General features: G+C 46.7%; 2 protein-coding genes across 4 annotated transcripts in view; both read right to left on the minus strand.

The window, feature by feature from the left end:
- tdrd3 (tudor domain containing 3) overlaps positions 1 to 17,840 on the minus strand; it is a 30,476-nt gene extending 12,636 nt beyond the window's left edge. Inside the window, exons 1-4 of the mRNA XM_053634681.1 lie at positions 17,116 to 17,840; positions 15,447 to 15,537; positions 13,130 to 13,195; positions 11,049 to 11,209 (exon numbers count right to left, since the gene is read on the minus strand). Coding sequence (XP_053490656.1) covers positions 11,049 to 11,209; positions 13,130 to 13,195; positions 15,447 to 15,537; positions 17,116 to 17,153 — 356 coding nt within the window. The 5' untranslated portion in view covers positions 17,154 to 17,840. The remainder of the gene's footprint in view (positions 1 to 11,048; positions 11,210 to 13,129; positions 13,196 to 15,446; positions 15,538 to 17,115) is intronic.
- Positions 17,841 to 19,048: 1,208 nt separating this feature from the next.
- On the minus strand, positions 19,049 to 25,495 carry zgc:194981 (uncharacterized protein LOC561073 homolog). Of its 3 annotated transcripts, none has more exons than XM_053634683.1 (4): positions 25,417 to 25,495; positions 23,216 to 23,418; positions 21,092 to 21,205; positions 19,049 to 20,238 (listed from the first exon to the last, which is right to left on the minus strand). In XM_053634683.1, the coding sequence occupies exons 2-4, from the start codon at positions 23,399 to 23,401 to the stop codon at positions 20,155 to 20,157; spliced, it is 384 nt and encodes a 127-aa protein (XP_053490658.1). In that variant the 5' UTR covers positions 23,402 to 23,418; positions 25,417 to 25,495; the 3' UTR covers positions 19,049 to 20,154. The 3 variants fall into 3 exon arrangements, with proteins under 3 accessions (XP_053490658.1, XP_053490659.1, XP_053490660.1); XM_053634684.1 differs by having other exon boundaries at positions 25,344 to 25,425; XM_053634685.1 differs by lacking the exon at positions 25,417 to 25,495 and adding an exon at positions 25,094 to 25,336.
- Positions 25,496 to 26,613: the final 1,118 nt, after the last annotated feature.

Consider the following 26,613-nt stretch of genomic DNA (forward strand, 5'->3'; position numbering starts at 1 on the left):
CGGGAACGAAAGCGGAGTGTGACGGTGTGAAGGAAGGGTCTGGTCTGCTTGGCTTACCTGCTACAGAACAGCACCGTGAAAGAGCAATCACAACGATTCTCAGTATTTCGAGCGATTTTACAAAGTTTCCAGGCGTCTTCACAAAACGCTGCAAGGTCACACTGGCGTAAAATTCTGTCGTTTTTTAGAAAATAAATCTTATAATTTGCCCTGTGATGTCATCGTCCAGATCACTCCGATATAAAAACAAAACAATTCTCATCAAAAGAAAAGAAATGTTTGTGCTTGTTGATTTATTTTATTTCTCAGCCTGCACAGATGCAGCACATAAGTGACTGTTAAATGGTAGACCCCTCTCACTGCACTCTCTCTCCAACTCTCTCACTCTCCCTCTCCCCAACTCTCTCTCTCTCTCTCTCCCCAACTCTCTCTCTCTCTCTCTCTCTCCCGCTCCCTCCCTAACTCTCACCCACCCCCTTTCTCTGTCTAACTCTCACACTCTCCCACCCTCTCTCTCTGTCTAACTCTAATCTCTCCCTCGCCCACTCTCTCCCCCACTCCCTCTCCTACTCCCTCCCTCACTTCCTCCCCTCCCACTCTCTCCCCCTCTCTCCCCCTCTCCCACTCTCTCCCTCGCTCGCTCTCTTCCTCCTCACTCTCCCTCCCTCACACTCTCTCCCTCCCTCACTCCCCCACTCTCCCCCTCTCCCCCCACTCTCTCCCCCTCTCCCCCCACTCTCTCCCACTCCCTCCCTCGCTCGCTCTCTCCCTCCCCCGTCGCTCTCTCCCTCCTCACTCTCCCTCTCCCCCACTCCCCCGTCACTCTCCCTCCCTCCCTCTCCCCCACTCCCCTGTCACTCTCCCTCCCTCCCTCTCCCCCTCCCACTCTCCCCGCCCCTCTCCCTCTCCCACTCTCCTCTCCCTCCCTCTCCCCGTCACTCTCCCTCTCCCTCTCCCACTCTCCCCCCTCCCCCACTCCCACTCTCCCTCTCCTCCACTCCCCCATCACTCTCCCTCTCCCACTCTCCCCTCCCTCCCTCTCCTCCCCTCTCCCCCTCCCACTCTCCCCCTCCCACTCTCCCCGTCACTCTCCCTCTCCCACTCCCTCCCCCCTCCCTCTCCCTCTCCCCCTCCCCTCCATCCCCCTCCCTCCCTCCCTCCCTCTCCCCCTCCCACTCTCCCCGTCACTCTCCCTCTCCCACTCTCCCCCTCCCTCTCCCTCTCCATCCCCTCCCCCTACCCCTCCATCCCCCTCCCCCTCCCTCCACCCCTCCATCCCCCTCCCTCCACCCCTCCATCCCCCTCTCCCACTCTCCTCTCCCTCATTCCCCCGTCACTCTCCCTCTCCCACTCTCCCCCTCCCTCCCCCCCTCCCTCTCCATCCCCCTCCCCCTACCCCTCCATCCCCCTCCCTCCCTCCCTCTCCCCCTCCCTCTCCCCTCCCACTCTCCCCGTCACTCTCCCTCTCCCACTCTCCTCTCCCTCACTCCCCCGTCACTCTCCCTCTCCCACTCTCCCCCTCCCTCCCCCCCTCCCTCTCCCCCTCCCTCTCCCCCACTCCCTCCCTCGCTCGCTCTCTCCCTCCCCCGTCGCTCTCTCCCTCCTCACTCTCCCTCTCCCCCACTCCCCCGTCACTCTCCCTCCCTCCCTCTCCCCCACTCCCCTGTCACTCTCCCTCCCTCCCTCTCCCCCTCCCACTCTCCCCGCCCCTCTCCCTCTCCCACTCTCCCCGCCCCTCTCCCTCTCCCACTCTCCTCTCCCTCCCCACTCTCCCTCCCTCTCCCCGTCACTCTCCCTCTCCCTCTCCCACTCTCCCCCCTCCCCCCACTCCCACTCTCCCTCTCCTCCACTCCCCCATCACTCTCCCTCTCCCACTCTCCCCTCCCTCCCTCTCCCCCCTCTCCCCCTCCCTCTCCCCCTCCCACTCTCCCCCTCCCACTCTCCCCGTCACTCTCCCTCTCCCACTCCCTCCCCCCCTCCCTCTCCCACTCCCTCTCCCCCTCCCCCTCCATCCCCCTCCCTCCCTCCCTCCCTCTCCCCCTCCCACTCTCCCCGTCACTCTCCCTCTCCCACTCTCCCCCTCCCTCTCCCTCTCCCACTCTCCCCCTCCCTCTCCCTCTCCATCCCCCTCCCCCTACCCCTCCATCCCCCTCCCCCTCCCTCCACCCCTCCATCCCCCTCCCTCCACCCCTCCATCCCCCTCTCCCACTCTCCTCTCCCTCATTCCCCCGTCACTCTCCCTCTCCCACTCTCCCCTCCCTCCCCCCCTCCCTCTCCATCCCCCTCCCCCTACCCCTCCATCCCCCTCCCTCCCTCCCTCTCCCCCTCCCTCTCCCCCTCCCACTCTCCCCGTCACTCTCCCTCTCCCACTCTCCTCTCCCTCACTCCCCCGTCACTCTCCCTCTCCCCCCCTCCCTCCCCCCTCCCTCTCCCCCTCCCTCTCCCCTCCCCCTACCCCTCCATCCCCCTCCCCCTCCTCCACCCCTCCATCCCCCTCCCTCCTCTCCCTCCCCACTCTCCCTCTCCCCCACTCCCCGTCACTCTCCCTCTCCCTCTCCCACTCTCCCCCTCCCTCCACCTCCCCCCACCTCCCTCCTCCCTCTCCCCCCTCCCCCCACTCCCACTCTCCCTCTCCTCCACTCCCCCATCACTCTCCCTCTCCCACCCCTCCCTCTCCCACTCTCCCCTCCCTCCCTCCCCCACTCTCCCCTCCCTCCCTCCCCCACTCTCCCCTCCCTCCCTCCCTCCCTCTCCCACTCCCTCTCCCCCTCCCACTCTCCCCGTCACTCTCCCTCTCCCACTCTCCTCTCCCTCACTCCCCCGTCACTCTCCCTCTCCCACTCCCTCCCCCCCTCCCTCCCCTCCCACTCCCTCCCCCCTCCCTCCCCCTCCCTCCACCCCTCCATCCCCCTCCCTCCTCTCCCTCCCCCCACCCCTCCATCCCCCTCCCTCCTCTCCCTCCCCACTCTCCCTCTCCCCCACTCCCCGTCACTCTCCCTCTCCCTCTCCCACTCTCCCCCTCCCTCCTCCCTCTCCCCCCTCCCCCCACTCCCCGTCACTCTCCCTCTCCCTCTCCCACTCTCCCCCTCCCTCCACCTCCCCCTCCCTCTCCCCCTCCCCCCACCCCCCACTCCCACTCTCCCTCTCCTCCACTCCCCCATCACTCTCCCTCTCCCACCCCTCCCTCTCCCACTCTCCCCTCCCTCCCTCCCTCTCCCCCTCCCTCTCCCCTCCCTCTCCCCCTCCCACTCTCCCCGTCACTCTCCCTCTCCCACTCTCCTCTCCCTCTCCCACTCTCCTCTCCCTCACTCCCCTCCACTCCCTCCCTCCACTCACTCCCTCCCTCTACTCACTCTCTCTCTCTCCCTCACTCCCCCCTCCACTCCCTCCCTCACTCCCCTCCACTCCTTCCCTCACTCCCCTCCACTCCTTCCCTCACTCCCCTCCACTCCCTCCCTCACTCCCCTCCACTCCCTCCCTCCCTCCCTCCCCTCCACTCCCTCCCTCCCTCCCCTCCACTCCTCCCACTCCCTCCCTCCCTCCCTCCCTCCCTCCCCTCCACTCCCTCCCTCCCTCCCCTCCACTCCCTCCCTCACTCCCCTCCCTCCCTCCCTCCCTCACTCCCCTCCACTCCTTCCCTCACTCCCCTCCACTCCTTCCCTCACTCCCCTCCACTCCCTCCCTCACTCCCCTCCACTCCCTCCCTCACTCCCTCCCTCACTCCCCTCCACTCCCTCCCTCACTCCCCTCCACTCCTTCCCTCACTCCCCTCCACTCCTTCCCTCACTCCCCTCCACTCCCTCCCTCCCTCACTCCCCTCCTCTCCCTCACTCCCCTCCACTCCCTCCCTCCACTCACTCCCTCCCTCTACTCACTCTCCCTCTCTCCCTCACTCCCCCCCTCCACTCACTCTCCCTCTCTCCCTCACTCCCCCCCTCCACTCACTCTCCCTCTCTCCCTCACTCCCCCCCTCCACTCACTCTCCCTCTCTCCCTCACTCCCCCCTCCACTCACTCTCCCTCTCTCCCTCACTCCCCCCTCCACTCACTCTCCCTCACTCCCCCCCTCCACTCACTCTCCCTCTCTCCCTCACTCCCCCCTCCACTCACTCTCCCTCACTCCCCCCCTCCACTCACTCTCCCTCACTCCCCCCCTCCACTCACTCTCCCTCACTCCCCCCTCCACTCACTCTCCCTCACTCCCCCCCTCCTTCCCTCACTCCCCTCCACTCCTTCCCTCACTCCCCCTCTCTCCCTCACTCCCCCCTCCACTCACTCTCCCTCTCTCCCTCACTCCCCCCCTCCACTCACTCTCCCTCACTCCCCCCTCCACTCACTCTCCCTCTCTCCCTCACTCCCCCCCTCCACTCACTCTCCCTCACTCCCCCCCTCCACTCACTCTCCCTCACTCCCCCCCTCCACTCACTCTCCCTCACTCCCCCCTCCACTCACTCTCCCTCACTCCCCCCCTCCTTCCCTCACTCCCCTCCACTCCTTCCCTCACTCCCCTCCACTCCCTCCCTCACTCCCCCCTCCACTCACTCTCCCTCTCTCCCTCACTCCCCCCCTCCACTCACTCTCCCTCACTCCCCCCCACTCACTCTCCCTCCTTCCCTCACTCCCCCCCTCCACTCACTCTCCCTCTCTCCCTCACTCCCCCCCTCCACTCACTCTCCCTCACTCCCCCCCCACTCACTCTCCCTCCTTCCCTCACTCCCCCACTCACTCTCCCTCCCTCCCTCACTCTCCCTCCTTCCCTCACTCCCCCCACTCCCCCCTCCACTCACTCTCCCCCCCTCCCCCCCTCCTTCCCTCACTCCCCCCCTCCCCCCCTCCTTCCCTCACTCCCTCACTCCCCCCTCCTTCCCTCACTCCCCTCCACTCCTTCCCTCACTCCCCTCCACTCCCTCCCTCACTCCCCCCTCCACTCACTCTCCCTCTCTCCCTCACTCCCCCCTCCACTCACTCTCCCTCACTCCCCCCCCACTCACTCTCCCTCACTCCCCCCCACTCACTCTCCCTCCTTCCCTCACTCCCCCCACTCACTCTCCCTCCCTCCCTCACTCTCCCCACTCACTCCCCCCTCCACTCCCTCCCTCACTCCCCTCCACTCCCTCCCTCACTCCCCTCCACTCCCTCCCTCCCCTCCACTCACTCCCCTCCACTCCCTCCCTCCACTCACTCCCTCCCTCCACTCACTCCCTCCCTCTACTCACTCTCCCCCTCTACTCACTCTCCCTCTCTCCCTCACTCCCCCCTCCACTCACTCTCCCTCTCTCCCCCCCTCCTTCCCTCACTCCCCTCCACTCCTTCCCTCACTCCCCTCCACTCCCTCCCTCCCCTCCACTCACTCCCCTCCACTCCCTCCCTCCCCTCCACTCACTCCCCTCCACTCCCTCCCTCCACTCCCTCCCTCCACTCCCTCCCTCCACTCCCTCCCTCCACTCACTCCCTCCCTCTACTCACTCCCTCCCTCTACTCACTCTCCCTCTCTCCCTCACTCCCCCCCTCCACTCACTCTCCCTCACTCCCCCCCTCCACTCACTCTCCCTCACTCCCCCCTCCACTCACTCTCCCTCTCTCCCCCCCTCCACTCACTCTCCCTCACTCCCCCCCTCCACTCACTCCCCTCCACTCCCTCCCTCCACTCACTCCCTCCCTCTACTCACTCTCCCTCTCTCCCTCACTCCCCCCTCCACTCACTCTCCCTCACTCCCCCTCCACTCACTCTCCCTCTCTCCCCCCCTCCACTCACTCTCCCTCACTCCCCCCTCCACTCACTCTCCCTCACTCCCCCCCTTCCCTCACTCTCCCCACTCACTCTCCCTCCCTCCCTCACTCTCCCTCCTTCCCTCACTCCCCCCACTCACTCTCCCTCCCTCCCTCACTCCCCCCCTCCACTCCCTCCCTCACTCCCCTCCACTCCCTCCCTCACTCCCCTCCACTCCCTCCCTCCCCTCCACTCACTCCCCTCCACTCCCTCCCTCCACTCACTCTCCCCCTCTACTCACTCTCCCTCACTCCCCCCCTCCACTCACTCTCCCTCACTCCCCCCCTTCCCTCACTCTCCCCACTCACTCTCCCTCCCTCCCTCACTCTCCCTCCTTCCCTCACTCCCCCCACTCACTCTCCCTCCCTCACTCCCCCCCTCCACTCCCTCCCTCACTCCCCTCCACTCCCTCCCTCACTCCCCTCCACTCCCTCCCCTCCACTCCCTCCCTCCACTCACTCCCTCCCTCTACTCACTCTCCCCCTCTACTCACTCTCCCTCTCTCCCTCACTCCCCCCCTCCACTCACTCTCCCTCTCTCCCCCCCTCCTTCCCTCACTCCCCTCCACTCCCTCCCTCACTCCCCTCCACTCCCTCCCTCACTCCCCTCCACTCCCTCCCTCCCCCCACTCACTCTCCCCCCCTCCACTCCCTCCCTCACTCCCCTCCACTCCCTCCCTCACTCCCCTCCACTCCCTCCCTCCCCTCCACTCACTCCCCTCCACTCCCTCCCTCCACTCACTCTCCCCCTCTACTCACTCTCCCTCACTCCCCCCCTCCACTCACTCTCCCTCACTCCCCCCCTTCCCTCACTCTCCCCACTCACTCTCCCTCCCTCCCTCACTCTCCCTCCTTCCCTCACTCCCCCCACTCACTCTCCCTCCCTCACTCCCCCCCTCCACTCCCTCCCTCACTCCCCTCCACTCCCTCCCTCACTCCCCTCCACTCCCTCCCCTCCACTCCCTCCCTCCACTCACTCCCTCCCTCTACTCACTCTCCCCCTCTACTCACTCTCCCTCTCTCCCTCACTCCCCCCCTCCACTCACTCTCCCTCTCTCCCCCCCTCCTTCCCTCACTCCCCTCCACTCCCTCCCTCACTCCCCTCCACTCCCTCCACTCCCTCCCTCACTCCCCTCCACTCCCTCCCTCCCCTCCACTCACTCCCCTCCACTCCCTCCCTCCACTCACTCCCTCCCTCTACTCACTCTCCCTCTCTCCCTCACTCCCCCCCTCCACTCACTCTCCCTCACTCCCCCCCTCCACTCACTCTCCCTCTCTCCCCCCCTCCACTCACTCTCCCTCTCTCCCCCCCTCCACTCACTCTCCCTCACTCCCCCCCTCCACTCACTCTCCCTCACTCCCCCCCTCCACTCACTCTCCCTCACTCCCCCCCTCCACTCACTCTCCCTCACTCCCCCCCCACTCACTCTCCCTCACTCCCCCCCCCACTCACTCTCCCTCCTTCCCTCACTCCCCCCACTCACTCTCCCTCCCTCCCTCACTCCCCCCACTCACTCTCCCTCCCTCCCTCACTCCCCCCCCACCACTCACTCTCCATCCCTCACTCTCCCCCACACTCACTCTCCATCCCTCACTCTTCCTATTGAACTTTACAATACTTTAAGTGGTGCGACGGGTCATAAAACTTTACATTTTTAACTTAAATTCTTCTTTTTTTTTTTTAAATCGCGCCGGCTCAACTGAAAGAACCATTTTGGTTTTCTGAGGTATCATGTCGTAAAGTTAAATTGGACTAAAAATTCCTGCCAGACCGAGTAAACTTTCAGTAACGCTGATTTCCTTCATACTCGCATCTGCATGTTGATGACCGCTAAACATGCACATGTTCAAGGCACATTTACATTTAGTGACGCCCACAAAACTCCATAAAAGGAAAAGCACACAGAGCTGAAAGTTATAAAATGACAACTAAATGGTGAAAGTATTCCTCCTTTTACACGATGCCATTACTTTTGCTCTTATTGAATGGCTAGTCTCGCGTGTCTTAATTTGTGGATTTTATTCGGCTTTTGACCTAGTTTCACAATATTTTTCATTCAATTTGTGTGCATGATTGAAATAAATAACCGGTTTAAACTTGACGGCGTAATCCGTATATAAACTGGGAGGTTCGCATTCGTGAGTCTGCTTCTACGCACATTTACACAAAACTTAGGATACGAACGTTTTTCTCTAATAACTGGATTTTCATAAGCAGCAAAATCCCATGATCAATTCTCCTGTGAACGACTTAGAAATAAATTCATTCATATCCATCTTCATAAACATAAATCCCGTTTTTATTCTTGTATCCTCAGATTTAAACCAACACAACCCGCATTCCCTTAATTATAGGAATTAATTTCCCAAAAAAAAAAGGAAATTAACGAGGCTAAATGCAAATATGTTACGAGTTGTGGATCGTAGATGTCCGGAGTATAATTTCAATTAAATTTACAGTGTAGAAATAAAGTCAATTAAATAAATCCCTCCATGCTTTACCACCATCTTTGAAAACAGAGGCTGGCTATAACACTGGGGAGGAGAACAGTAGGATGTATTATCTCCTGGCCCTGAGGAGGGAGACAGGGATGGATGGAGAGTGAGAGAGGAGGAGTGCGTGCATAAAGAGAAGTCTGTTCCTCAGACAAACGTGGCAGCGCAGCGCTCCAGTCTCCACCTGTACCGACTGGAACGGCGCCACGCCGCCGGCTGCTGCCAGGACGCAGCAGTAAATAAGACGGGGGAATGGAAGAGGATTATCTAGTGGAAAAGGAGTGAAAGGAGTTAAACGAAAGCGAGGTGAGAAGAGGCCAGAGGGTCGGCGTCATCCGTGTTACGCAGCTCAGGAAAACAAACAGGTCTTGCATGCTGATCTCAAATTTCCTTCAGCGAAAGCGTATCTACTGAGAGCTGACTGTTAAGCAGAATTTTCCCACCTCTGTCCGAAAACATCGCTCAACACCTTTTAAGATCTGTAATTTATCATCACTTCCAGACAAACCTCACTTACGTTTAAACAACCTGCAGTCATGACTAAACAAAACCGTATGACCATACTGCCTTTGAAGTCATTTTAGAACTCACTGACCGATATCTGGCATAAAATGAGAGTACGACCATGTGGCAAGCAGTAAATAAAACACCTCGGAACGCACCGTTATAGAAAAATAATCAATTACGGGGTGGTGTGATGAAGCCAAGTTACTTTCACCAACCTGCAACACTATATATCTCATTATAATAAATTAAACATGCATGTCTTCTAAAGGGATGTAAACTTATTCTCTACTATATTAATATAGACTAGAGAACCTGTCATTGGCCACAGTTAAACACAAGCATGCATTAATTTGACCAGAACTATTCTTATTTTTTTTTGTTTAAATAACTGCCATCATCTATTTATCATTACTCGTTTTAAACAATCAACTCACTTCTTTCCACAAAGGGTGCCAATACTTTTGGAGCACGCCGTCTTTGCAAAGAACGCAACAACGGTTTAGACACAGGCAGCATATTTTGAGTGCACTGTGTTTACAGACTCACGTTGCAGCCTTTGCGAACGGGGTGCACACCAAAATTATTGGCACCCTTTGACGAAACAGGATACAAAACTGCATATTTCGTGTTTTTTTTTTTGTTTTTCTTTTAATGATGACTATAAATTGTTTTACAGTGCTTATTTATTTATTTACACCCTCCAGGATTATTCAAGATATTCCTTTACAATATAAATACAATAATAAAATAGTGTGGTTTGTTAAAGCACTCATTTGCATATTGTGGATAACAGACATTGTTGTTCGATTATTTTTTAGCCCTCGACGTGTAAAAATCGCACTAGAACTGCAGTTATGTGTCATTTGTCAGGACAGAAGCAAACATGAGCGCTATTCTTTTGAGAACGTTTCAACATCTGCACTTCAGCGCTCGGTGATTTGTATGAGTGATGACGGCTGAAGCAGTTATTCAGCAAATTAAGCCTAATCATCTGTCCTAAGCTAACGTACTTATTCAGTCTCTCCCGAGCCACATCCATCAAGCTTTACCCTGCCTATATACTCTGAGCTAATTATCTTTTAAATCACTTTGCACATGTAAAAATCATAACTACAAAGAACTGACATGTCGTTTGTTCTTGCAATTAATTCCCTTTCATTCCCTGTATGATTAATGACATCATCAAATGAATTACACAGGAGAGTAAACGGTAAATTGATTAAAAGCCTCGGTCAAAACACGTGTCTTTGTGACGATAAAAACTTGTAACTTATTAAGTATTCATAAGTGGTTGACTTGAGAAATAGAGTATAGCCTTAATTCATTCAAACTGCACTTGCGCAAATTGTCAGGGTCGTTTCCATGGCAACGTGTCTACAATCCCCAGAAAAGAAATCAGGAATGATTCATTTTATGCAGCGGCACTGGGGAAAATCTGCAGTATAAGGACTTTCCAGATGTTTCGGTGTGGACGAGCGATTTTTGGAAAGCGTCTGAAAACGCAGCTTTCAGATCTATCCAGATTCATGTGGACGTAACCTCGGGACTCAGGAGTCTAGCTGTGTGCAGTTACAGTGTCATGTTACCTCAACATAAATACCTGAAAGGTGTGTTTGTTGGGTATTAATCGGGGTTTGGCTTTAAAAATGATTCCAAACGTCAAAAATCCCGAAGAGCGACATAAAAAATACAAAGAATACAGCACAAACGGGACTGCGCCTAATTCAGCGACCAGGTAAACAGGAGATTAGTCCAACCAAGAGGTAAAGGGGAGCTCTGAAGTAGCAGCTGTTCACAGGACAACCGTAACCTCTCGTAACACATCATAAAAACGGGCTTTATGGAAAATTGGTGAGAGGACGATTCAAAGGGGGGTGAATACTTATGCACTGCACTGTAGATGTTTAGGCTGGTAAAGATTAAGAATATCTTGATGTAGTCCAGCCACACTGATAGTTCTTGAATAAAAATAACAATGTTTGTTTAACAAGATGTACGATTATCTTTTTTTTATTATTATTACATTTTTATTTCAGTCTCAGTGATCGCAGTAAAGCAGGTTGCTTATGTAGGCGCGTTGCAATTTTATTTATTTATTTATTTTTTTACACAGAGTTAGCCGACATCACCGACTCCCGATATAGCCCCAGTCCACCACGTACAGTAAACGTCAGAAAAGAACTAACGATGACGTTGACGCAACAGCAGTGTTAAGCAGTGCGTACGTACATAGCAATTATACCTTGCGATGCATTTTATAATCTGTGAAGGTCTTACCTAATTTTCGACAGATGCTTAAACTCCAGCCCTGCGCACGTGGTCTGTCCGTCAGTCATTTGGAGGCGGAGCATTCTGGGAGCAGCCTGGGACTCCTCGTGTTCTTTCGGGGCGGTGACATTGCGTATCTTTAGCACCTGGAGGACACACGGGCCCTTCAACTGACGACAAAAAATAAAAAAAATGATGGACAAAGTCATTACAAATATCCTAACCTGGAACAACCATGATTTATAGAAATAAGTAGAAATAAGGCAAAACTGAAGAAGTTAATTAAGTAAGGAACAACTGACGATGACATCTGCATTATTTTCTAATAATTCAACCGACCGGGATTCCGTTATTCCGCTTATACCACAATTCACACGCCAGAAGACGTTGTTCAGACGTTTTTATTTCAAGACATTTGCCAGGTTTTTGCCCTTAAAATGCTCTTGTGAGTGGAACTAATTTATTACGCATCCCATCTCAAGCCTCCTGCTAATTCCAAGAAGTCATTATAGAGCAAGTAACGGAGGCCTGAACCACTGATATGCAGTAGTTGGTTGGGGGGGGGGGGGGGGGGGAGTGTTCACAGTGTTCACAGTGTATTCGTGTGTGTGTGTGTATATATATACATATATGAAAATATATTGCATTTGCATTATATATATATATATATATATATATATATATATATATATATATATATATATATATATATATATAAATAAAGAGAGAGCGAGAGAGAGAGATATCTAGATAGATTGATAGATACACACACACACATATATACATATAACGAATAAAGAAATAAATATTGATAATTGTTATGTCTCATTACTGCATCATACATGCGCTGTCTGTCTGTCTGTCTGTCTCCCTCGCAACTGCATATGAATGGCTCAAGCCTCCACTTTGCCTCGTGGCCGCATTACCACCTTGGGTGCGCACTATTTTTCTAATAATTCCACCACGGGAAAGTCTTCAGGACAGACACGTTTGCGCTTTCGAGTTTCTCAGTAACATGACAAGCGGCCTATTTATTTATTTTTTGGTCTTATTAACTTGACGAGAAGGAAAACAGAGAGGTTAGAAGCGATAGACGTGACAACAGGACCCAACTTGTTTCGTGGACATTCCATGACATTAAACGCATAAAACGTACGAGATGAATAGAAGACGTAAACATCAGCAAACTGCTGTGGTATAAGAGGAATGAAACACTTCAGGACACGCTGTTAATGGAAAAGTGCGGGAGCAGTAACTGTGCTTCATGTTGCGTTGCATCACACCACAATGTTGTTAATTATATTCCTTTAACAGTGGTTTATTCCTCACTCAGGACCTTGCAGTTCCAGGTTCATGTAACCTGACTACTTGTGGTGGGTTTTGTTTTTTGTTTTTTTAAAGTGTAATGTTGTGTAATGTCAGTTGGCTCGAAATCAGAAATGTGAGATTTCATAATGTGATAAACGTTTGGCAAATCATCAACAACTGCATTCTCATACCAACCGCTTTTTCATTTTAGGTTTTTAATGACTACTTAACGCATCACAGACCAAACAGGTTTATTCTGACCGGGAAAAAAAATAAAAAATCTTCTGGCTGAATTATTATTTGTGCATACTTTCCGGGCTTCCCTCAGAAATACTGCTCGAATCATCTTCTCGGAAATTTGTGAAACCCGTCTCAGGACCTTTTTATTTATTTATTTATTTTACTCTGACATCTCCCGGGAAAAAAAAAAAAAGCATGGCCAGATTAGGATTGAGTGACTGAGCGGACTGTACAATTACAAACAGCGCTCCCTGTCCAGAAAATCATATCCCTCTCTCGGATAGATATCCGGCTGTGTCCTGTCTGAACTTCTACAGAGAGTGAGCTGAACATTTGCGTCCTGGTATTTCACTCCGTCGAGGAAGCAGGAAACACGATTCCTTAAAACGAATAACAATTCACACGAGATATCTTATCTACCTTCCTACAGGGACATCCAGTGGCCACTCTGCGAAAGTGCTGGAATAATACTGCAAACACACATGGACTCACAATCCCTCGCAGTCTCTCTCTCACACACACACACACACGTGTAAAATTACCTCCTCCACTCTGCCACTGTTGATATCAGCAGGCAGAAAACCTTTTCCAATTGATCTCAGATCAGTCTGTAAAGGAAAAGCATAACAATCCATGAACAACAATCCATGTTTATCTGGTTTAATCATTAATCTCATCACGGTTATGTAACTATGTGCCTACTACTACTATTAACTTTTTATGTAACATTTATGGAAGGAGTCTCCAGTGTCGCTGCTTTGTAACACTTGGCTAGTCTTTGGGGAAAAAAACTCGGTAACATGACAAGCTGTGTTTGTTTTTGTCTTATTAGTTGAGAGAGCGAGAGAGAGAGCGAGAGAGAGAGAGAGAAGAAAGGTTCTTGAGGGAACGGCAAACAGGAACTAACTTGATCTGAGGATGTTCCACAACATTAAATGTAACTATAAATGGATAAAATGTACACAGTGTTGTTCTTTAATTAATAAAATATTGTAGTTAAGAAAATACTCTGGTATAAGAGGAATAAAAATAAAATATAATTTTAAAAAATTTAAATAAAAATGCTTATAGGAACGTAATCAACGATGGTGTGGTTTGACACAGCCCCACACTTTTACCACGAAGCTGAAGTTGATTATTTTCCTATAACAGCAAGTCCCGAAGTGTTTTTATTCCTCTTATACCACAGAAAGTGTTTTATTCCTTAATTTGAGAATGCGTAACAAGTTAAAATTGACATGACGGCAAAGAAAAGGCTCAGAAAGGCTGTTTAAGCAAACAAAACCCGGATTTGATGAATATGCAAATTAGAACGTTCCATATTTGCATGCTGGAACATGATTGGTTCTTATACATACAACCGACTTTTCTATTACGTGCACTTATTAATCCTCTAAAAAAAAAATGATTCGTATTAAAAAATGTGTTTTATTTATCTATTTTAAGTCCATAGTGACTTTCAATCTATGACACGAACTGTTCTAGTTCAACATGAACTGTCTGCAATCTTCTGCCTAACCCAGGGGTGGGCAATCTTATCCGGAAAGGGCCGGTGTGGGTGCGGGTTTTCATTCCAACCAAGCAGGAGGCACAAACTGAAAAGGAGTTCAAATATACAGACAGCACGCTGGTCACATGATCGCATCGTTTCATGCGGAACCTGCGATATTATACGGTTAAACGACCACGTCATAACCGCTAAAAAGAGCTCTTTGGTGGCTTTCAAACGACACGAAAGGCGGACATTTTAGCCGACTTTGAAGCTCTATTTGTGGTTAAAATAACGCCTCAGGCGCTGCTACGGAGCTCATTACGTTTCCCTCGATCATTTTCACCCGGCTCAGACACTTTTTTCCAAGACACTTTATTCAATCAAATTTTTGGAACTTTTTGGACATGTTTAATTCCAAAAAAAAGTTGGGATGCTGAGTGAAATGTTAATAAAAACAGAATGCAATGATTTGCGAATCTCATAAACCCATATGTTATTCACAACAGAACATAAAAAACATATCAAATGTTTAAACTGAGGAAATTTACCATTTTACGAAAAAAAAAAGTTTATTTTGAATTTCATGGCCACAATACTGTACATCTCAAAAAGGTTGGGACAGGGGCCAACAAAAGGCTGGAAAAGTAAGTGTTAGTAAAAAGAAACAGCTGGAGGTTAGTTGGCAACAGGTCAGTAACATGATTGGATATAAAAAGAGTGTCTTAGAGAGGCAGAGACTTTCAGAAGTAAAGATGGGCAGAGGTTCACCAATCTGCGAAAAACTGCGTCTGCAATTTGTGGGACAATTTCAGAATAATGTTCCTCGACGTAAAATTGCGAAGACGATGAATATCTCATCATCTACAGTACATAATATCATCAAAAGATTCTGAGAATCTGGAAAAATCTCTGTGCACAATGGATAAGGGTGAAAATAAATATTGCATGCCCGTGATCTTCGGGCCCTCAGGCGGCACTGCGTTAAAAACAGGCATGATTATATATGATTACTTACATTTTACACAGCGTCCCAACTTTTTTGGAATTGTGGTTGTATGTTTTGTACAATATAAAACCCCTGTTCCTAACCAATTCTTGATTTATTTAGCTTGGTTCAGACAAAAATAATAATAAAAAATTTACAGCACACTGCTCTGCATTGTTTATGATTCAGAAAAAGAGTCTTTTCAGTCAGAATTGTTCTTCATTTATATTTTGTGAATGGAGTTTTGTGAATGGAACTGAATCGTGATCGGAGTGTATCGTTATTTATTATCAGTCCAGAAGTGTTACTGACTCTACAGTAAAGCCGATTAGCTGCTTGTCAGACATTTCATGACACACTTTTCACGTGCATACAGACTTACATTCAACGCTAGGTTGATGACATCATTGAGGACCGCCTTCTCTTTCTCTGAACAGCTTTTGCACTCCTCTATTCCTTCATCTGTGAGATACCTGACAGGAAGAAAGACAGAAACCTGTTCATCAGAAGAACGAATCATTCAATGTTTTTAGTCTTCTACTTTGTAACTGTGTGATATTTACTAAAGAAAACACTGACCCTATATCCGGGATCGGTATCAGATGTAAAGTAGGTCATGTGACAGTAATAGAGGCCACTTACTGTTTGTTACCATAAGAAGAGTGAGTAGCTAGCTGTTATAGTTAATATAGCCATTAAGAAACTGACAAAACAAGTCAGGGATAAAGTTGTGGAAAAGTATCAGCGAGTCATATTATATCCGTTATTAAAACCGGAAAGAATACGGCTCTAACTAGGATGCGACCGTTTACCAAAAACAGAGACGGCAAGCGTAACTCTGTGGGAGCGTGAGATTTCCACAGCTCAGAGGAGCGGAGAAGGCGCTGAGAAGAAAAACCAGAAGCTCTCCACAAAGCAGAAGAAAAAGCATATGAAAACCAACTGGAAGATTTGGCAGACATGTATAAAGCTTCTCAGATCTGAAGCTTGGAACAAAAGTGGAAACTCAACACGGTTCATAACTCAAAAAAAGTCTAAATAATAATAATCTCCATCCACACTGTGAAGCACGGCGGCGGTAGCATCGTGTTGTTGGAATGACGGATGGAGTCATCCTAGAAGAAAACTTGAGAAAAAGAAGAAGACGACGACAACTCGCCTTCCAACATAGCAATGTATCTAAGCATACTCCTGAAGCACTGCAGCGATTCAAAACCAGGAAGCTGAACGTATTAGACGGACCCGGTCAAAGCCCAGACGTCAAGACTTGAAAACTCATGCTCACCAATGGACTCAGGTCCAATCTGGCAGAGCTTGGGCAATTTTGCCGAGAAGAACGGACAAAAATATCAGGATCCAGAGACATCACAGAAGACTTGCAGCTGTAATTGCAGCCAATATTGATATAGTGGGGGGCGAATACTTATGCAACCAACAATGATCTGATTGGTTTTAAAATTACTGAAAAATTTAAATAAAAGAAAGTCATTTCAGATAGTAAACTACACGTGCACCAGAGCTGATATCAATATAAAAACGGGTAGATAACTAATAACAGCCGGTGTGTCAATAGTAAACTAGCTGACGTTGCTAACTACTAGCCAAGATTAGCGTGCTAGTTAGCATACTAACTTATTAAAACTACCAATTTACTCAGCTAGTTTTGGTTCTCGTAGATTAACGATAGATTTCTTAATGCTCCCGGTGCACCTCTCATTCAGCTACTGATTCACTTATTAACCTCGTTTCTATCCTTGTGTAGCATTACACAGCTAGCTAACGATAACCCCAGGTTTTCTTCCCATCCGTATTCCACCGCCGCGCTCTGATTGGATACCACTATCCCAGCTCCTGTGCCAGGATTGGCTAGCACTCAGACTCAGAAACGGTCCACCAATTAGACACACGAGAGCACGAACTTCTAACCAATCCTAGGATAGGAGGCGTGATTTCCCGCATTACGGGTGCTGCTATGACAACCGCGCGCTAAGCTGAGTAGTTATGCTGGGGGTTTTTTTGCTAACAGCAGCTAGCTTGTTGTAAATACTCACCAGCCTTCTTTATTGAGCGCTGAGCTCAGCTCCATCATCTTCCAGCTCGTAATAAAACGTCCGTTGAAAGAGAGCAGTCTATCTAAGCTGCTGCTTTTTCATTATTTATCGTAAAGCCGTAAAGCTAACTGTTCAATAACAAAGCTACTCTGCCAAAACAGATGCGACTCCTAAACTTCTGCTACGTCAGAGGTCAAAGTTGACGTGTTCCGGTTCCGTCACGGAGCCTGCTCAAAAATTTAAAGTGCACTACATAGGGCTCAGATTCCACACTACGTGCTGCACTACGGCCAAGTCCTCAGTTATTAGCATGAAAATGAGCAAAAAATTAAATATATTACATGCATAAAGTTTTCTGTTCCTTTAGTTTTTTGTGTTTTTTATTCCTTTGTAACTTTATTTATTCTTCTTTTGTCGTTTCTTTAGCATTTTGTTTTCTTTTGGGTTTTTTTCCCCCTTAGTAAAATTTCTTTAATATGTTTTCTTTGTCATTTTTATTTGAAAATTTACTTCAGTATTTTTTTTCTTACTAATTTTTCTTTAGCATTTTGTTTCTTTAGTGTAATAGTTTACTTTTTTATTTTCTTTTGTCATTTTTCTTGAACATTTTTGAAAGTAAACAATCTTTAGTATTTTTTACTTCCTGATTTTTATTTTGTATTTTTTCTTCTGTAACTTGTAGAGATGCACCGATACTAAATTTCTCAGCTGATACGATAAGCGATTATTCCGAGTGATATCGGCCGATACCGATAGTTCTGCCTTTTACTATTTCTTTTAAATGAATAATAATTAATTCCACAATTCTGAAGGAAATGCAAATAAAAACTTTATTCTCTCCATTTCAACAAGTTGTTTGACAGTAGCTGGTCTCATCAACAGAAAACACATTACTCTAATGAACATGAACACATGAACTCAATTCTGAAGATTAAAGTAAGATTATTAATTTATTGAACGTTGTTAATTCATATTAACATTGAATTGTAAAAACCCTCCTGTTAGTCTCACATTCACTCTCCACAAACACAAGCATTTCTACTTCATCACTGAACATTATATATTATTATATAATATCAACTTTTTTTATATATCAACCTATCTCACTCCCACTCTCTCGCTCCCGCTCTCTCTCCCTCCCTCTCACTCTCTCTCCCACTCTTTCTCTCTCGCTCTCTCCCACTCTCTTTCTCTCTCTCTCTCCATCTCTCTCCCTCTCGCACTCTCTCTCACTTTCACTCTTTCTCTCTCGCTCTCTCCCACTCTTTCTCTCTTTCATGCTATTTCTCTCGCTCTCTCTCCACCTCTCTCACTCTTTCTCTCCCTCTCTCTCTCTCACACACTCTTTCTCTCTCGCTCTCTCCCACTCTCTTTCTCTCTCTCTCTCCATCTCTCTCTCTTTCTCTCCCTCTCGCACTCTCTCTCTCTCACTTTCACTCTTTCTCTCTCGCTCTCTCCCACTCTTTCTCTTTCATGCTATTTCTCTCTCGCTCTCTCTCCACCTCTCTCACACTCTCTCTCCCTCTCTCTCTCACACTCTTTCTCTCTCTCCATCTCTCACACTCTCTTTCTCTCCCACTCTCTTTCTCTCTCTCACTTTCACACTCTTTCTCTCTCGCTCTCTCCATCTCTCTCACACTTTCTCTCCCTCTCTCTTTCACACTCTCCCACTCTCTTTCTCTCTCTCACTTTCACGCTATTTCTCTCTCGCTCTCTCTCACCCTCTCTTTCTCTCTCCATCTCTCTCACACTCTTTCTCTCCCTCTCTCTCTCTCCATCTCTCTCACACTCTCTTTCTCTCCCTCTCTCTCTCTCTCTCTCTCTCTCCCACTCTCTCTCCTGCTCTCTCTCTCCCACTCACTCTCTCTCTCTTCACATGCTGGGATTTGCTTGTTTAATATGTTACTGATAGAAAGGATGAGAGACACAGAAACAAATTCTTTCCTCTTTATTTCAGGATTATTGAAATGATAACAGCAGTGGTGTTGTTTAAAAGCCCACACGGACCCCGCCGCGTCCAGAGATCAGGTTATTAGTGTTTTATGCAGTTAGTATCTCTATAGAAACGCACAATGCTGCGCTGCTGTGAGCTCTGAAGCTCGTTCCTTACTCCGACGTTTCCAAAGTAAAGGTCAGGTGTGAATAAATACATTGTAGCAACACACACTCTCTCTATGCAGGGTCTGAGAACTTCACACTGCGAACATGTCACTGTTCATCTGCTTATTTTATACACTAAAACCTAACAATAACACACGGATAATTCGTAAAAATGCCAAGTTCATTTCGATAAAGAAGAAAAGTGCATAAAAGTGCTATTCCACCTCCAGTCTAACGTTCAAATAGTGATAAACTTACACCACAGCGCTGCTGAATCTGAATTCTCGATTACGATTGGTCAGAAGGGTGTTTCATTTACTATAACAGCGTCATCGTTTCTATGGTAATGACTTACACTTGAATAGTTTGGCGAAAGCGCCGCGTAGTCTACGCCCAATGCTAATAAACAGATTAAAAAACACCACGTCGTGGTAAAGTTTTCTATGAGGCGGCGTTCGTTTACGGAATGAGTCTCCAGTGTCAGTGTAAGTTTGTAACAGCTGTAAGTGAGTTTTACACCACAGGAAAGTCTTCAGGACCGACGCCAACCGCTTACAGCCGCTATAACTAAAGTGATAACAGGAAGTAACTTGTTTCATGTGTTCCTAAACGTTACATGTAACTACAAGCGGATGAAAACGATGCCGATCTTTAATGAATAAAACATTTCAGGACGTCCTTTTATAGGAAAATAATCAGCTAACAGTAAGCCCGCTTCATTTCGAGATGCATTATGTCACCTCGTTGTTGATTATTTTCCGACAACAGCATGCCACGTAAGTGTTTTATTCAATACGGAGCTTCTCCAAGGAAAGGAAACAGGATACGGGATGTTTCTCAAGGAAAATCTTTCCCCGATTTCTCAGGAAACGGTCTACATTTTGAAAAGGCAAAACAAAACTACAGTGCAGTCACTCGTGCGGTTCGATGAAGGACACGTCAGGCACAGAGCTGTGACAGAACGTGTTGAGGAACCGTGTTCTCTCCTGGAACCGCCAGAACCACGAAGTTGCAGATCATCGTCTGTTTAAAAAACAAAAAAAAAAAATTAATCGTCGTATAATATCTACAATATATAGCGCAAGTGCACGTGCTACCTGCCCATAATAACTGTATTTACGTGAAAACTACTGCAGTTTCCATGGCAACTGAGTTCTGAATATGATCTGCAGAATTAGGGTGCGTCTCAATCAGCTCTCTAGTTCAGTAGCCGGGGCGTTGATCAGGAAGTCGGCCATTTTAAGGGCTGTCTCAATCGCAAAATCCTTCCCGTGCACTGGAACGTTCGCGCCCGAAAAAAAATCCCACAATGCACCGCAAAAACCAGGGAGCGTCAATGCTCACTATGTTCCCTTACAGGAAATGACGTCATGTTTTCGGAAGCCTTCCGGCTCGCAAAAAATGGCGGACGAACTCTCGGCCCAATTCGTCTACAAATGTAAGCAGCTTGATATCGTGGCTCTCAAATGATTACTTACGCTAGAGATTTTTTACTTTATTTGACGTTTTATATACGGTTTGTTCGAGTCTAAAGACTTTTAAGTGTTTAATGATTGCTTAAAAATCCACCCGCTTGATGTACCATGATAGACACGTGTGTGATTAAGCTAATAAATTTACACGATATATAAAATGTCAGAAAGATATCGGTCCTGCCTGTTGTTGATAAACGCCGGTGGTGAAGCTTTACAACGCAAGTACGCAGTCATGTCGCCGGAAATTGAGTCATCGGTGTCCCAATGTGTAGTGAGCCTGGGTCCTTACCAGCGCCTGAACTCGTGTACACCATATACTGTACTGATTCACCACCTAGGGAACCAGCGAGCTGATTGAGACACACCCAAACAAAGACGGAAAATCGAACACGGTCTCTTACTTGTGCGTTCGCCGCAACGCTGCAGTCCTCCAGGTTCATGCGGCCGTTGTTTCTGCACGTCGTCTGAGCAGCTTGCGCTTCTATTGTGTACTTCACTCGGGCAGGAGGGTAGATCTGAGGTGCGCGTACACAAACACACACACACACACACGCACTTTAAAACCTCTCACATTTAATTACAAGTAATTCCTTTCTTTTGCTATTTATGGTTGAACTGTATTATTATTCTTATTATTTATTCCCCCACCATTTTCTCCCCATGTCGGTCTTGCCCATTAATTCCCACCCAACATCTAACTCTCCCCTCTATGATACCACAAAGCGCTATCTGCCCTCCTCCGCATCCATGAGCTCACAGATGCCCACAATCGTCTAGCGTTGCTGTGATTGACAGAGGAGAGAGAGAGAGGGAAAAAGAGAGAGGGAAAGAGAAAGAGAGAGAGAGGGAAAGAGAGAGAGAGAGAGAGAGGGAAAGAGAGAGAGAGAGAGGGAAAGAGAGAGAGAGAGAGAGAGAGGGAAAGAGAGAGAGAGAGAGAGGGAAAGAGAGAGGGAGAGCGAGAGAGAGAGAGGGAGGGAGAGCGAAAAAGAGAGAGAGGGAGGGAGAGCGAGAGAGAGAGGGAGAGGGAGAGAGAGAGAGAGAGTGAGGGAGAGCGAGAGCAAGAGAGAGGGAGAGTGGAAGAGGGAGAGGGAGAGTGCAAGAGAGAGGGAGAGTGGAAGAGGGAGAGGGAGAGTGCAAGAGAGAGAGAGCAAGAGAGAGGGAGAGTGGAAGAGGGAGAGGGAGAGTGCAAGAGAGAGAGAGAGAGAGAGAGAGAGAGAAAGAACGCCATCCCTCCCACCCAGAAAGCACAGATGATTTTAGCTCGCTTGGCTTCGGGATACAGATGAGTTTTGTTTTATTTTCATATAATCATTTTAAAATTCATTAAAAACACCCACGTTTCATTTTCACAGTCAAATTCTGATGGTTTCCTTTTTTTCCCCCACCCAGAAACCAGGAGGGATGCAAACTTTTGCACACAACTGCATTCCAGATTGTTTTATCGTGCTATACAGTCATACCATCATACTCCCTTGTGTAATACAGTGTTTATGACGCCGTTTCTTCTTCTTTATTTTTGGATTTTCAAACTCCATTCGTGCGACTTCCTTCGAAAGTCGGAATTACGCCTTGTTCGAGCTCCGTGCGAAAATCATGGACGCCTCCATGTTCTTTTTTGCTAGGGACAAACTAGCCAGCTAACTGTAATGACTGATGTACAGTTACCTCTATAAAAACAGTGAACTACATATTCAGTGTTATAGATTTAACAAACGAATATCTCTGTATATGGATTGATCTAAAGCTAATACTTGTATATACAGTATAACCCTGTAAAAAAAAATAATAATAAAGTTTTTTCCTAGTCGGAGATCTAAGTTACGAGCTTTAGTCAAATGCGCAATAAGCTGATCATGTGATATCATGAGACGGCGAATGAACGCGTGTTTATTTTGATGTAATGGCTCTGGATCTGGAAACATCTGAGCAGCTGATGTAATGCAATAAACACTGCCAAATCTTTATTATGGTCTTACGAGAGGATTAGGATAATCCGAGATCAAGTCCAGCAGTGGAATTTGTTACACAATACGCAATCGTTTACTCTTTCGATTTGTAATCATACAGAATTAGAGATATTACTTTTAAACTCAAGTGCAATGTACAGAGAATGGTTCTCTTATCAGCCTTACTATCGATTAAATGTGTTTTTGCTTGTCTACTATAATGGAAATTTAGACAAACACCAGTACACTCGTCCTCTCAGGTGTAGACGTTTCACTACAGAGAGAGATGAATACAGGATAGAAGATGAGAGCGCTCTGAAGCACTGGTCTCTCACATGCACTATATAAAGATTAAGATAAGGAGAGCTGGACGTCTGCGATGTCTGTTTATATCTACCTTTAATGTTCATCCTGCAGCACAAAACAAGTTAAGTACCTCTGCTCACTTACGTTATAGCAGCTATAAACAGTCATTCCGTCACCAGGACTATAATTGGCTCTCATAATAAACACTTTTCTAAATGATATGTTATAAGACGAGTCACTGAGGGTTAAAGATCAGCTTTAAGTGTCACGTACCTCAGCAGAGTCAGACAGGATGTCCACGACTTTATACGCATAAGGATAGTTCGCCATACGATTGTGGAACCTGATGGCAAAGTTGGCCGCTTTGAGTACATTAGGGTCGACGTTTTGTTCCGAGCTGCTCACAGACACAACGTGAGCCACGAAAACAGCTGCAACGAGGCTCAGCGTGTACATCATGTCGGTATAATACAGATCTGTGGAAATAAAAGTGCAAATCGGCGATTTTAACCTAGTAAACCCAAACGTAAGTGACCCACACTGCACCTCCTGATTCCTCTGGTGTCTTACAAGTCCTGAAAAATACCACGTATTGATGTATCATTTGCTTTCTGGATAATCTGGAATATTTCTCCTCCATGACTGTTGTAATAAAAATGTTTCGTTCACTCTTTGTGTCGACTCATGATACTCTGGAAATCAGCAACCAATCCCTCCAGGATTTTGTGATGTTTGCGATCGAAAAAATGAAAGAAAAATCGAGCAAACTCCATGATATTCGGAGAAGCTTTCGCAATTAGCGCAGATTTTCCGCAGATTCGGGCCGAGACGCGTCACGTGACATCATCACAACACGCATTCAGCCAGAACTCTCTTCGATTCACGTGCGTCAAACACGAGTACAGCTAAAAGATCTCATTTACCAACAAACATCACTGCGAAAGACCGTGTAAAACTATTTCGTGCAACACAAAAAAACTCCGCAAATCGCATCACTTTTTTTTTTCTTTTTTTTTTTTAAATCCGCAGCAAAATTGAGTATTTTTGCCCGCAACAATGTCAAAAAAACTTTGGGAAATCCTGTACGGACTGACAGAGGGGTCAAATTCCTTTATAAACCTTATGAAGCACACATTACACAACATTGTATTTTTAAAAGCATTTTCCTCAAAATCTACTTTTTCTATATTCAGAAGCAAAAATCTCACTTTGTAGAAAAAAAAAAATCCTCTTCCTATTAAGAAGGATACGACAGAAGAATTTCTCAAATTGCTGAACTTTAAAGAAATGATACACAAATTGTTCTGAGAAAATCTGTTCTGTTCTTTCTCTTAAGAGCATCTTTTCAGTGAAATAAACATCATCCAAAGCCTAGACATTTGGTTTTATTAAGTACGCAAATTTATGCATAAACATTAGACGGAGCCTGATTTCAATATTTAAATGTTTATTTTGTGAAAAAGCTCCAGCATAACACCAATCCTCTTCTTGTAAAAGAAAAATATCTTGTAAAAACCATGCGTGTATGTATATATATATATATATATATATATATATATATATATACACATACACACACACACACATACATATACACACACACACATATATATATATATACATACACATATATATATATATATATATATATATATATATATAAACACACATACATATATACATATACACATACACACACATTATATATATATATATATATATATATATATATACACATACATATATATACACACACACACACACACACACACACACACACATATATATATATATATATATATATATATATATATATATATATATAAATAAATCACCTATCAACTAGCAAAGCTGCTTAACAAATGTCTTCTTTTAAACAGATTAGTGATGTCAGAGTGTCAGAAACAAGTTTATCCTCCTTTATCTAACCAAAACACACGCTGAAGTAGTTAAACTGATAGACCATCTTCACCAGCTGGTAACTGATTATAGAAAGAAAACAGTTCTTAAATGACCAATAACAATCCTACAGTAAATTTGAAAGAAAATAACCCAACAGTAAAGGTTAGGGCAGTGTAGGATAGTACATCAGTTAGGAAACAGAGATTTATTTATCAATTTATTCAAGCAATAAGGAAGCAAATAACTTACCAGACTAACTGATCTCCCTTAGAAAGAGATTTTAGGTGTTTAAATAACCCCTGAAGCCAAACTGCAAGTAAAATGTGCCACTACAGCAGAGTCCTATTTATCAGAGCTGCTTCACTGACGCGCCTCTGTTTACACGCCAAGGTCTTATATTATATTACATTACATTACATTACATTACATTACATTACAGCATTCTGCTGACAGAAACACTGCCGCGTATAAACAGAGCTCAGCTGGTATCACTACTCACCCAAACTCACTGTAAAGCAAAGAGATGAACATATATAATAAAGAAGTAACTCAAACAAAACAATTCTCCATACCTCCTTACAGATTACGCGTCTGTTTTGAATTCTGCTTCCGGGATTCAAGATCACGTGACCCGAACGTGCGCTCGTCAAGACCCCACGTGGTGTGCTGGACGCTGAAGTTTCGAGGCACGTGAAGCCCCGTACCGAGGCGTGTATTGGTTTCACAGAGTCACGTGATTGACGAGAAACGAAGCCTTTGTACGTTCTGTCCAATCGCGTGCGAGATTCGCTTCGCGTGTCAGAATGTCCGAGCCCCAGAGTCCTGGTTGGTTGGTAACCATTTTAAAGAGACACACGCATAATAAAATATGGCAGAAATACTGGGACACCGGACGACACCTATATAATATACAAAAACAAGTAGGCATGAGTATGAGGCAGGGCAGGAACCCAGAGGAAGAGATGATAATTACGCGTCTTAGAATAGGTCATGCTGGCTTACATCTAACATTACACAGAATAAAATGTGTTTTACTGCAATACACAAGAGATGCTAAATCACACTGTGTTAGACTGCAAAAGATATGAGGAAGAAAGGACTGAGCTAGAGATGCAAATTGGAAAGCAAAACATGACATTAGAGAACTTGCTGGAAAAACATCTGGAAAAGTGCACCGTCCCCTAATAAGATAAAATAAGATAACATAACATAAAAACTTTGTTGATCCCACACTAGGGAAATTCCCTCGTTACAGCAGCTCAATTACACACACAAAAAAGATAGGAAAGAATACACATTAAATAGGAAATGAATTGAAAAATATTAAGTCTAAAAAATATATACAATAGGAATAGAAAAATAAGAATAATAGTAGTGAAAAAAATAATAATAATGGTAATATATACACTATGTATATGTACCTTGATGTATGTACAGATGAATGCAAATATGAATATATATATAGATGAGTAATAACTCGTTTATATACAGAAAAGTGATGAATGGATTATTGCACAGTTAACATTAGAGGGTGAGCAACAAATAGTAATAAAGGAATAAATGTTCATATTGCAGAATTATTGTGAATGTGTAGGCTGGTGATAATAAGTTATCTGAAAAATACTGGGATACGTGAGAGACAGTCATTTAGTATGCCTATGTAGTATATGGTTATTTATTTATTATTTATTTATTTTTTTTTATTATTATTATTGTTATTATTACTTTTTTTTCTGTCCCTGCCAATCTGCTGTCCACACTCCAGTCCA

This window comes from Ictalurus furcatus, chromosome 10 (assembly GCF_023375685.1).
Source record: "Ictalurus furcatus strain D&B chromosome 10, Billie_1.0, whole genome shotgun sequence".
Lineage (NCBI taxonomy): Eukaryota > Metazoa > Chordata > Actinopteri > Siluriformes > Ictaluridae > Ictalurus > Ictalurus furcatus.

Coding starts and splice junctions, on each gene's coding strand:
- zgc:194981 (XM_053634683.1), bottom strand. CDS start 23,401: ATGATGTACACGCTGAGCCTCGTTGCAGCTGTTTTCGTGGCTCACGTT. Junction 21,206..23,215: donor TCCTGTCTGACTCTGCTGAG/GTACGTGACACT, acceptor CGCGCACCTCAG/ATCTACCCTCCTGCCCGAGT. Junction 20,239..21,091: donor GCGTTGCGGCGAACGCACAA/GTAAGAGACCGT, acceptor TTTTTTAAACAG/ACGATGATCTGCAACTTCGT.